A 13335-nucleotide genomic window follows, 5' to 3' on the forward strand; every position below is an offset into this window, starting at 1 on the left:
TGTAAAATGAGTTGCAGCTTAATATGAACAACAAACTGCACATGTGAAAAAAAACTGCAATTAAACATACTAGAACAGCGTAGGTCCCACTTAATGTCATTCCAAAGAGCACTTCAGTGCACATATCAAAAAAGTTTATAACATGGAACATAACATTGTTTTATGCAGTTTTTTGTCAAAGCTAATTATTACAGTAGCCCTATTTCAACAACAACAGCCATCTTAATAATTGGCAAACATTAGGCTAGCTTCTAATACGACAGAATATGTTTTTAGATTTCGCAAGAGCAGTGAAATCAGGTGTATGTTTGTCAGCACGATACCCATACAGTGGTGCAAATGAACTGTTACTCGTTTAAATTGCATTATTGTGTGAGAACGATGCTTTGAATTTTGGAAAAACGGCAGTTTCATTTATTAAGACATGTAACGTAAATGTCTTTGTTGATAAGCAAGTCATAATTGAGCAGACTTATCAGACAAATTGTCGGAAAAGGCAGTGTTTTAAAGCTGGAAATACAACAAATGAAGTTAAAACAGCCATAGAGTCCGGTCTCTTAACTCACCACAGTCAGCTATCGCGTCTTGAGACGCGGGTGCGAGCGGGGGAGGCGATCGCGTTGAACTTGTGGACCAAAGCGCGAATATAAACACGTGACACAGCTGCTCGCACCAGTCACGTGACTCGCGCTCTGCAGCTCATGCTGTATGAAACAGACGCACGCGCATCAACTCGTAACTGTAGGGCCTGTTGTCTAACTTACTAAATTTATTCTAGAGATGTCTTTTTTACAGACTACATAAAGGGACGGATCAAATTACCTTGGGGGCCGGGTCTGACCCGCGGGCCGCCAATTGAATAGCCCTGGTATAAACACTTGCCTAATTTAGGTCATCTTTTGGCGGACCACTAGGGGGGTTTGGCGGACCACTAGTGGTCCGCGGACCACACTTTGAGAATTACTGCTTTAAAGGGATAGTACATCCGAAAATGAAAAAAACAAAACAAATAATTTAATCGCCCTCATGTCGAGTTTCTTCATTCAGTTGAAAAAATATATATTTTGTGACTTCCTTTGATTTCCATTGTATAAAAAACAAATACTATGGAAGTGAATGGTTACAGATATCTGTGTGATTTATCAAAATATTTTATTTTCTGTTCAACATAATGAAGAAAATCATACAGGTATAAAAAAGCATAAGGGTGACTAAATGATAACAAATATTTTCATTTTTCGGTGAACTATTTCTTTAATTCTCAAAGTTGTTACAGTTTTAGGCTTATTTGATGTATGCCATATTTAACCTCCTAAGACCTGGATGTCCACATATGTGGACATCAATTTTTTTTGTTGTTTGCACCATAATACTTAATTCTGTGTAACTTTAACCTGTTGTACACAAACGTGGACAATTATAGCCTACTGCTTCATGATCAAAGAAAAATATTTGGTTATTATATTTATTGGTTCTTCTTATCCCCAAAATAGCTGGATGAAATCTGAAAAAAAAAGAGACAAACCAAAGCTCTGGTCTTAGGAGGAATGTCAAATGACTAAATATGGGATTCCTTTGAATTAGATTGATGTGATTGTGTTTTGCTGTAGCCAGTAGAGGGCAGTAGTGAGCTGAGGAGTCTGTTACTGATGGGTCCTGCTGATCTGAACACTGAACTCAGGAGGCATGAAGATCTATGTGAGTTATTTCTCTGAGATGCATACAAAAACAGAGTTATTACACAGTTACCTTTTAAATGTTCCTTTAAAGACATTGTTACTATTTTTACATAACACATTTTAGCTGTTTGTAATGGTTCAAATTTACATCTGAATATGCATTTTGCTTTTCAGCTGCTAAAATTGCATCCCGTGTACAGAGAGCAGACACAAACAAGGGTCATTTCCAAGGTGAGTGAATCTGTGAATACAATTAATGTTTAGGGTTTCATTTTAAAAGTTTATTTAATTTCAAAACCATGTATATAGATATCTTATCCAAGCAGACAAGATAGCAATCAGTGCAAAAACAGTTTTGTTTCAAATCAAAACATTTACCCATCACAAAACGGTCTTTGTTAGGTTCTGACACATGGATGAGTTATGTGCCACAATGAATTGATTCCAATTACAGTATGATGATTGTGATCCCAATGCTTTACTTAAAAGAAAACATTTTGTGTTACGCTTGTACGTGAGACGTGATTGATTTCAAGTCTGGCCCCTCGGTCACATGAGAGTTTTGAATTGCCATTTACAAGATATGGTTTCTCAATGCAGTGTATTCATAGAGATTTGTTCTGATGCTTATTCTAAGAAAAATATTTCGTTTTCCAAACACAAACATCCAAGAACTCCTCTTCACGGGACCGAATTAATTAGATTATTTCAAGCGCGCATTCTGCCCCCCCAGCAAAGCTGCACTTGTGATTCCATCAAACAATGGTGATTTGTTATAACTCAATGGTCAGATTGTGATGAAGTTTAACGTGTTTTTAAGATAAGGTCGCCTGAAATTGTTTTAATTAGTCACACTTGAGAACCTCTGTGTATATGTTGCTTGTAGCTCGACACCAAAGGAATGTCACAATTTTGATCACATGGCAAAGCCTAAAAATTATAAATGGGGAGAAGAGCAACAACAACAGTACAATGTTTTAACATTGATGGCCGTGGACAAAGAATTAGATGTTTGTTGTTTTAAAAACGTATGCAAAGTAAACAATTTATTCATCAAAGCTATTTCGGATTATGACATTAATAGTGTCATGTGAAAATAGAGCCAAGCTGGTCTCTGCAATGGTTTAGCTGTATTGCTCAGGGCCGTCACTAATATTGACAGGGTACCGGACAGGTTTTAATGAATGGATTAATTAAGCCCAAAGAGTCCTGAATATATATAATAGAGGACATAAGGGTCTCCCTCTTATCACAGGGCCCTAACAGTGTTTCATTACTATACTGTATGTGGGTCAATGATGTGACGTTAATTATTTTGTGCCCGTATGGTTCAATTAAATGTAAAAGGGTTAAAATTTCAAAATAAATATGCAGATTACTTGCATACATTCTCTTTTTATTTGTCTAAAATTTCTGGTTTTATTTCATTTTGAAAGAATGTAGTGTAACCGGTCCGTGTCAATTGGTGTAACAAGTATTTTTATAAATATATTCATAAAAAACGTGGAATAAAATATAATCATCTAGTTTAGTTAAATATGATTTTTTTTTTACATCTGTCAAAGATCATTTAGAAAAAAGAGCTGTTTTCAGCATATGTCAGGACAAATACAAAAACGAATTAAAATTTACATTTAGAAATAACTAATAAAATTATATTTTAAAATGATGTTTTTGATGATTACGCTTACATACCATCAAAGTGGATAAAATATTTAATATTTCTCATTCTTTGCCGCAATTGGCGGTTACACCATTTGACATTTTCAGGTCCATTCAGTCTTAACTTTCATAAAATGGTGCAAATGTAATTTTTTTTATTACATAAATGCACCATGTATATTGAAATAAACATGATGCATGCTTTTTAAACGAGTTAAAAAAGATTTTTTAATTTTTCATCTTGCCTAACCGTGTTTGTCACTGATCCATGTACAGGGGGTTTACATTTAAAGTTTAATATAAACCTTGAAATAAGTAGTGTTCCTGTAGTTTAATTGGTAGAGCACTGCGATGGCATCACAAAAGGTTGTTGGTTCAAATCCTAGGGAACACCTGTACAAATAAAATGTTTACCTTGAATGCCCTGTTGCTTTGGATAAAAGCATCTGTCAAATTCATACATGTAAATAGGGTATCAGATGACAATGTGTTGTTTATGGGTTGCCATTGTAAATAAGGAAAGTTGTTGCATTCAACTTGTTTACTCCTTTGTATGAATAGTCAGGTTTCCTCAACGCTAGGGGTGTTAGAAAATATAGACATGTATCACAATATTTTGTTTGGCAGTACTGTATCGATTAAAAACGAAATGCAATATCAAAACTTTTTTAAAACAAAAATCATAGATTAATGGCAGTTGTTTTATTTGGAGTTTACATCCCGACAACTATAGCATTCTTCTTATCTCTGAACTTAAACAGTGACAGGAACTACTTTAGGGGCGGGCCACAAATTTTATTTTGCTAAGGTTTGCATATGGTGGTCTGTTCTCAATGACCGTTTTCCTAAAACCATATCCTATTATATTCCAAAAAATAGAAAAAGTGATGTAGCACAACGTATTGCATCGCGATAGGTATCACAATGTGAGATTTTTGCCGATACACAGACCTACTTGTCGCCACTGCAGGACACTAGATGGAATCAAAGATAACACATCATCAGGTTTTACACAAACTGGCTTTGCATGTGAAATCTGTGCTAGCTTGAACCAAATACTAAGACATTTATGTGTACATTTCAGTTTACCTTTTCATTCATTACTATGCTGAAAATATGATTTATGTTTCAAAACATGGTAGCGTTTGACCTGAGATCCAGACTTTGCTGATTGGTATACAGACATGGAAAAGATTGAAATGTAAGCAGAGGAGTAAATGTGCAAATATGTTAAAGAAAATTTAAATTTGTCAAGTATTTTTCATTAACTTGTTTATGAAAGGTCTCTTTCGGTGTTGGAATTGAAAACTTGTGAATTAGATTGGTGTGACAAAATCGAATTACTTGTCTCCAGGAAAGGATGCTGATTGTCCATGAAAAACAAACATTTTTCCCAGAAACACAACTAAATATTGGATGTTTCGGTAAGAAAAATCCGTAATCAAACTTAGGGGAGCATCAGAGTATGTCAAGAACAAATGATGTTGTTGTTCTTGTGTGATGTTTTCTTTAATACACTTAATTTCAAAACTTTAAAATTCACATAACACACACTGTTTTATCTCATGTTAATCTTGAGTACCTATAGAGTAGTATTAAATCATTCATATCTCAAAAGAGTCTAGTTTTATCAGATTTATAAAATACAGATCAGGACAGTTTCTTTAATAGATTGTGAACAGCCAATTGCCAACAAAACACAGACATATGATGCAATTTTACTTACCGCCTGCGACTTATGACCCGGTTGGGACACATATAAGGACTTCCACTGTACTTCCTGCACTGAAATTGCCCATAAAAGAAATAAAGCAAGTTTGTTACCTATTAATCTTTTGTGTTCTAAAAAAAACTTGTACGAACCCTGGCGAAGTGCATTAGGCACAGAAATACATATACAGTTATACGTCCAATTGCTTTTTTGACACTTTGCCTATGTTTAGCATAATGAATGCTAACTCATTAATAGTGTTAATAAGTCAGAATGCATAAAAATTGCTTTACCCCCCCCCATGCCTGTTTGAACTTGATTATTTAACATTAGTAAAAGTGATAAGTTGAGATGATATTTAAAAGCCGAGGGCTCTGCTGCATCGCTAGTTTGCTTTAAAATGACATACAAAATGTAACCACAGCAAATAAGAATATTGTTTACACATGTGGTTTAAGGCATCTCTAAACAGTTTCCAAACAATTTAAAGAGTAAGCTCTCTTGAGACACCATTAGATCCTGGCACAGTTCACTAATACCCTGGATTTCAGAGAGACACATCATTCCCATTAGTTCCAACATAAATACACTCCTAGCGTCACTTGAGCTGTATGAGAGCCGGCGATGGTGTGGATATGACACTACTCTGTGTACAAGCCAAGCCGAGCACCAGGCCGCCTGATACAGCCAAGACAGCTGAGAAAATCCACAAGGATATTTTAACTTTGACAGACAAACCGCTGAATCCGTGCCCCAAACAGAAGCCACTTCCACCGTCAGCACTCATCTAATGGCCACTCAAAATATTCTTAAGTGTGGTCATGGAACCGAATAAAGTTACAAAAGCGGTCATGGGGAACCTAAAGAGTGCATACTGGTACTAAATGTACACATATTTGCACCTAAATGGTACATATTAAAGGTGCCATGGCATGAAAGTCTGACTTTTTCCATGTTTAAGTGCTATAATTGGGTCCCCAGGTCTTCTATCAACCTAGAAAATGTGAAAAAGATCAACCCAGTTACTGTTTTGGTAAACTATTCTGAAAAAAATAGGTCATTGAAATTTGTCTCTCCTTATGATGTCATTATAATGATAGCACCCCTTAATCTGCACTATCCAACCACAGCACTGCTATTTAGTGAAGAGAAAAAGCAAAAGAAAGAGAAAATAATTCACAGCACAATTGAGTTTCAATTGCAACAAACCACCATCACTGTGATCAGTGTTTGCACTTCATCCGCTCATTTGCATTTTACAGGACACACCCAAAACGGCACATTTTTGCACACACCTAAAAAGTGGCAATTTTAACATGCTATAATAAATTATATATATGGTATTTTGAGCTAAAACTTCACATATGTGCTCTGGGGACACTAAAGATTTATTTGACATCTTAAAAAAGTATTGTGCCATGGCCCCTTTAAGACCTATTTACCATTCCGGATTTCTCAGTGTAAGAGCTACTTACGATTTTGCTTAATGTTTACGGCAAGGACAACTACATACCTGCAAACTCACAAGAGGTGAAAAAGGATACCAGGTCCAGAATAAAATCTGTGTAGGGGGGTCTGCAGGGCCCCCCTCAAGAGAAAAAGTGAGAATTTAACATGTAAATGAAGCATTCTAGTGCACTCCGATGCAAAAATGAAAACAGTCTAAAGTCATAGAGCACCCACAGGATCAGCCCCAACATGCGTGTTTATTGTGGCACTTCCATCCGTGAAACAACAAGTGAGGAACCTTTTTGTTTTTTTTCCAGAGAAGCAATCCCTCCGAAAATCAGATCGCCCGTAAATTTTATACACTTATTCAGGCATTACCAAGTCCACAGCCTCGCGCTGCATGTTGCTGATGAGCGCAAAATGGAAAAAGAGAAAGCGCAATAATTCTGAGGCAACTTTGTCGCCTGGTCCGGGGGTATTGATTATTTCTGTGTGGCGAGAGATTTGGAAAATTCAATTAAAGGAGCTGAGCAAAGGATTCATAAATCGGGCCCTGCCTCCACCTCTCCAACGCCCATACAGAGACATTGTTATGTTCTAAATCAATGTTGCACTTCACAATATATTTTCTTTGGAGCATAAAAATAAATAACATTTAAACAGTTCTGCTTACCGCTGAAGCAAATTTTATCTTCGCCACCACCCTCTCCGTCTTTGTGAGGTGGGCTCAGGCGCGCATCAGCAGATGAAGAGCAGATTTTTATGGCAAGGTTTCCATAAGAAAATCCTATATGATATGAATTTTGCAATGACAAAATGAGAAGGAAGGGAACGGATCAGCAGTATAAAAATTGATCAGACACCAGATGGGGTCGAGCTGTGGGAGATTTGTAAGACAGCCTTAATAGACTGTATTAAAAATTCCTTAAAATGTAATAAAACAAATAGGTTTTTGGTTCTTGGCTGGGATGGGGTCAAAGACCCTACTAATACCACATCAATCCTGGACTGCTGAAGGATAAATGGGGTCTGTTTGGGATACATTTTAGCCTTTATGATGGAAAACACCAGCACAATTAAAGGACTGCTGTATATTAGAAGGTTTTGAATGGGGAGGGTAGGCGGGAGGGATTCTCATCATTTGCGATCCTGTGTTTTGGTCTCTAATACGAATGCCTGTTATACCCCATTAGTGTCCTGTAGCAGAATTAAATGGTAATGTTATTTTAGTTGTATTCAGATCATTTGCATTTAGATCATCTAGCAGTGGCAGATGTTGCTGTCTACAAAATCTATGATTTCTATGGTAAGAACATCCAAAGTTAGACATGTACATGTGTCTCATTCACACATTCTTGAATTTTAAACAATGTTAAACAAAATGTGTGTTTGATTTATGTCGTCTTCACAGGTTTAAAACAGACTGGCAGCTCTTCTGAATTCATAAAGGAAATCCTAAGGTTTGTTTTTTACCCTACTTTAAATACAGTAGATGTTGCACTACAAATTGTGCAATATTTAGGTTAATTCTTTGCTAAAATCAGATTTTTATATAGACTAGTCTTCTTTTACGTGGCCCTGGTAAATATGTATTTAACCCAGAACACACATTTCACCCAGATCTTTTAGGGGTGGTTTCCGGACAGGTTTTAGGCTGATTTAGGACTAGGCCTTACTTATATTAGGTCATTTAAGAGTTTTTACAAACATACCTTACAAAAAACACTACAGGTGTGCATCTTGAGACCAAACAATGTGGACAAGGTGTTTTAAAATTTAAGCAGTTTTAAATTTTTTAAATTAAACTTGCATTTTATTTTGGGACTAAGATAAGCACTGTCTGGGAAACTGCCCCATAATGTTTAGCAATTTCATGACAAAAAGTTTTCTTGTTCCTCTGACATGCAACTTTTTTACATACATTAATAATTTCTGTAACACTTTACAATAATGTTTTATTAGTGCACATTAGTAAGTGCCTAAACTAACATGAACAAACAATGTATTCATCATGTATTAAGTAAGGGATAATGTATAGGCAGAAAGGTTGTTATCGCAGAAATGACCCTCGGCAGTGTGATCAGGACCCCATTTGAAGGGTCTCCTTGTATCACATTGTAGGGGCTTATTTTGCAATAACAACCGTCTGTCTATACATTATCCAGCTTATCACATGGTTAGTTACATCATGTGTAAGGTAAGGAACGTTAAATATTGATTTAAAATATTTTATTTATTCATTTTTAACGAATGCAGGAAAATCTGTTTACTACATGCTCATCCATTTAAGACGTTCATATGTCACAAACACACTATTTGGTTTAATTATTTATAAAAAATAAGGTCATATATGTTTTTAAAGGGGTCATATTATGAGATTAAAAAAAAAATGTAAATAAATATTTTGTGTCCCCAGAGTGCATACATGAAGTTTTAGCTTAAAATACTCCACAGATAATTTATTATAACATGTCAAAATTGCCAATTTTGTAGGCCTGAGCAAAAGTGTGCTGTTTTTGGGTGTGTCCTTTAAAATGCAAATGAGCGGATGAAATGCAAACACTGATCATAATGATGGTGGTTTGTTTTAATTGAAACTCAATTGTGCTGCTCTCTCTCTCTCTCTCTCTGCACTAAATGCCAGTGCCTTGGTTGGATAGTGCAGATTAATATTATTTTTAATTAGCCTTGCTACTAGAGATGCGCGGATGGGCTATTATTTCATCCGCAACCGCATCACAAAACTCATCATCCGTCCGCCATCCATCCTCACCAACGTTTCTGACCAGTTTTCAAAACCGCACCCGCCCGCCATCCGCTGACTGGGCGATGCAAGGCGCTGCTGATGACAGCCACAAGACTAGAAAGCTCTAGAATATTAGCAGTGAACTCCGTCTCCGATCGGCGCACATGGAGAAAAATAAATAGCCTAGATTAACTCTTTCCCCGCCAGCATTTTTCATGATTCTCACAAAAGTTTAATGCCTTACAGAAAATGTGTAGTAGAAAATGCTCCTTTTTAAATATATAAACATACAGTATATGAAATAAAAGAACAGACCCTCTGCTTTCAAACAAAAAAATCTGTTTCATCCTACCTTCATGTGTTCTGTTTTTATCACCTCTCAAATAAGTGTACGTTTCATCAAAAACACCAAATTTTGAACAATTTCATTTTTGTGAAGGACTTTTGATAGAGATCAGATGCAGAGCGATCTTTTAAACATACTCGGACATACAGCTGTTTGCCCTAGGGCAATACTTCCGGTTTTTATACGTGTGTATTTATTAGAAAACTTTTTCTTGTCACTGTTTTAGTATTATAAGTTATGTTTTGTGTTAATATTATTCTGTTTATGTTGCGTATATTTCTAAAGTTGATTATTTGATATACTGTTGAATAGTTTAACCTAAATCAATGTGTCATATTTTCTCAAATAAATAAATATTTTTCTGATTACATATTTATTTTAATAAGTCAGAAATGTCTCCGCTGTTTTCTGCTGACAGGCATGGTGGGCGCTACTGGGGGCGTGTGCAACAGGTGACGCAAATTATGGGTCCTCAGAAGGCTAGACATTCTCATTTCAGTTCTCTTCGCGAACTTCTGAGGCTGCCACCTTGAAAGACAGAGTTCTCACCTTTTAAGGTCGCATGCTTAGAAGGACACAGCTAATAACAAGCAGTCGATCTGCCACCCGCCCGAATTTAATTAAAAATTTTATTTTTCGTCTCGTCATCCGCCCGATCCGCGGTTTATTCGCGGCTGTAACCGCCAACCACGCATCTCTATTTGCTACCAACCTCACAAAACAGGCAAAATCTAAACTACTTGTTTTTTCACATGCTTGCAGAAAATGGCTTACCCAAACTAAGTTACTGGGTTGATAGTTTTCAAATTTTCTAGGTTGATGGAAGCACTGGAGACCCAATAATAGCACTTAAACATGGAAAAATTCAGATTTTCATGCTATGACCCCCTTAAAATGCATTGGAATAATTTTTGTTAATGTTAATTAATGCCAATACAGTTATTCATGTTAGCTCATGGTGCATTAATTAATGTTAAGTTACAACGCTTGATTTTATAAATGTATTAGTAAATGCCGAGATTAACATGAACTGCTATTAATAAATGCTGTAGAAGAATAATTTTTTTTGCTATAGTTAATAGTTCGTTTATGTAGCTAATTCATAACTAACTGTTAACAAACTATGTGTGTGTTTTATTATTCACATTTTCACACTTTATTCATTCATTTAATCCTTAATTTAAATTAATTGAGTATTATAAAATTAATTAATTTATTTTAATGCACATTGCATATTGAAATATGCAAAAAACTTACAACTTCCACACACAATTCGTCTTTCCTTGCGTGTGTCTGTTTATGCAATTCTGTGCACAATTGTAAATGGAAAAGATCTCCCTTTTGCGAAGGCGAAGCTCTCTGTCAGCGTATTCAATGTACATTGAACATTCTGTCAGTCTGGAAGCGGCGAGATGTCTGAGGAGGCTGTCAGTCTTTCCAGCGTAGTCAAAATGAGACAGCCCTGCCGACACCTTGCCATCTCATCTCAGACACATTTACATTGAATCCACTCGCTGAAAGCTTTTTTCTTACCTTCTTTCACCGGGAATCTGACAAAATGTTGATTCTGTAATATACGGTGCTGCGTCGCTGCCAAAATAGTCTACCTATTGTTGGTCTACTGTCCCATTAGGGCTGATGCAGAGAAATGTATAGATTCACACACAAACACAAAACATATCTGACCCTGTCTCTAAAATCCAGGTTAAAGGGATAGTTCACCGAAAAATAAGTTCTGTCATCATTTACTCACCCTCATGTTTTTACAAACCTGTATAAATTTCTTTTTTTTTTGATAAACACAAAGAAAGATATTTTGAGAAATGTTTGTAACTAAACTGTTCGTAGACCCCATATTCTTCCATAACATAAATGTAAATGGGGTCCACAAATGGTTTGGTTACAAGCATTTCTCAAAATATTTTCTTTTGTGTTCATCAGAACAAAGAAATTTATACAAGTTTGTAACAACATGAGGGTGAGTAAATGATGACAGAATTTTCATTTTTGGGTGAACTGTCCCTTTAAAGTCTCATAAATTAATTGAGAAGTTTTTAATCATTAATTTCAATCTATGACATATCTCTACTCAGACAGATATTAAGGTTACATTAAGGTTATTCACATTTTTTTTACATAAATTAAAATTAATATAAAAAAAACAGTAAATCACAGAAATGACTTTAGCTGCCATGGCCACACATATATTTATATATGCTTATTACACGGCTCTCTGGAATGCTTGATTCTGATTGGTCAGTTGAGACATTTGCAGGTTCGTTCTTTTCGAATAATAACCGCTCCAAAATAATAACGCATAGCCGGACTACTTGAACGAGTAAGATCGCTCCGCGCCAATAAAGATTACTGTCTGTTTGGCGCCATCTTGTGACAAACACTGGACAACCACGACAAGACACAGACAGCTTACTGAGACTGAACTTGACAAAATAGAGCATGACAGCTACGAAGCCAACACACAAAAAAATACAGAATGGGCATTAAAACTTCTCAAAGACTGGCTAAAAGAGAAAAAATGGAGACAAGTATGAAGCAGAGGATCTTAATAAGGTATTACGATCATTTTATGCATCTGTGCAAAGTTTCGCGGAAGGATAAAAATGTTAATTTAAAACAAATATGCCAATAAAATGTTTCAAATTCATATTCATGTCCAGTTTTTTTTCTTATGTGACAAGTAGCCGTGTAATAAGCGGGATAATGTAGAGTCAGCCGGTAGTTATTGGGAAATAAGCCCCTTCAGTGTGATACAAGACCCTCCGCTTCGCGTCGGGTCCTGATCACACTGTCGGGGCTTATTTCCCAATAACTACCGGCTGCCTCTACATTATCCCTTACTTAAAAAGGTAGACACATACATGCATTTTCACCTTAAAGTCATAAAGACCCACATGTACTGAAATTAGCAGATCTAATTAATGAACTGTCTCTTTACTTTGGCAGCCGCTGAGGAATCGTCTCATGATATTCGACTTGTGCAGCAGCTGGTGCCCACTCAAAGATTTTCCTATTTCTGCACAAGGTGGATCACGTAACTGTCACTTTATCACTCCTAAAGGCCACGTGAAGGACAAAAGCTGACCTAACAAAACACACTTGTCACATCCGACCAATAGGACGGCGATCGGGAAGCGCGAGAACTTAGAAGGTTGTTCTTAACAACTCAACATTCAGCAATTTGGTCCGTTAGCCATATAAGGTTGTAAAGTCTGACCGTAAAGTTTACAGAATACAAGTTTTGCGATCAGCAGCACATTTATCTGGACACAGATATGATTTAATATTAGCATCAGTCTTTAAACATTTTTATCAGTCCTTTATTTTGAATCTACGTGTGTTTGCTGTTAAACCAAAAATCGGTTTTGTATGCGTGTCTGCAGAGCCGGAGCAGGCTGTAACACAGTAGCCCCTTTGTGACCTGATAACATTTATAGTTGTAATGGATTTTTTTAATGGCCGTCATTAACTCGCACAAAGAGGGGTGAAAAAGATTGCTTGTACATTTTTTTTTGTGGGTATTTCAGCTTTACAGCATTATGTTCCGGTATGTGTCCTTCCATCATTTTTGTTTTACGGCCCGCGGAGTTGAATAGTTTTAATGCATAGATTTAGCATCGGCCTTGTATCTTAAATCACGTACAAGATGATTCCATTGTGTTTAATAAATTTTTTTCCCTTCGGTTACTACTTGGAAATAAATAATTTGATTATTCATTTTGAC

At 36.1% G+C, this 13335-nt stretch overlaps 1 protein-coding gene across 3 annotated transcripts in view; it reads left to right on the plus strand.

Moving 5' to 3' along the window:
* Window positions 1-13161, plus strand: part of itgb3bp (integrin subunit beta 3 binding protein) — a 20847-nt gene extending 7686 nt beyond the window's left edge. For all 3 annotated transcript variants that reach the window (XM_073815155.1, XM_073815153.1, XM_073815154.1), the window contains exons 6-9: window positions 1611-1698; window positions 1854-1910; window positions 7913-7961; window positions 12558-13161. In XM_073815155.1, coding sequence (XP_073671256.1) covers window positions 1611-1698; window positions 1854-1910; window positions 7913-7961; window positions 12558-12564 — 201 coding nt within the window. In that variant the 3' untranslated portion in view covers window positions 12565-13161. The remainder of the gene's footprint in view (window positions 1-1610; window positions 1699-1853; window positions 1911-7912; window positions 7962-12557) is intronic.
* Window positions 13162-13335: the final 174 nt, after the last annotated feature.

The sequence above is a fragment of the Paramisgurnus dabryanus genome, chromosome 7 (assembly GCF_030506205.2).
Source record: "Paramisgurnus dabryanus chromosome 7, PD_genome_1.1, whole genome shotgun sequence".
Lineage (NCBI taxonomy): Eukaryota > Metazoa > Chordata > Actinopteri > Cypriniformes > Cobitidae > Paramisgurnus > Paramisgurnus dabryanus.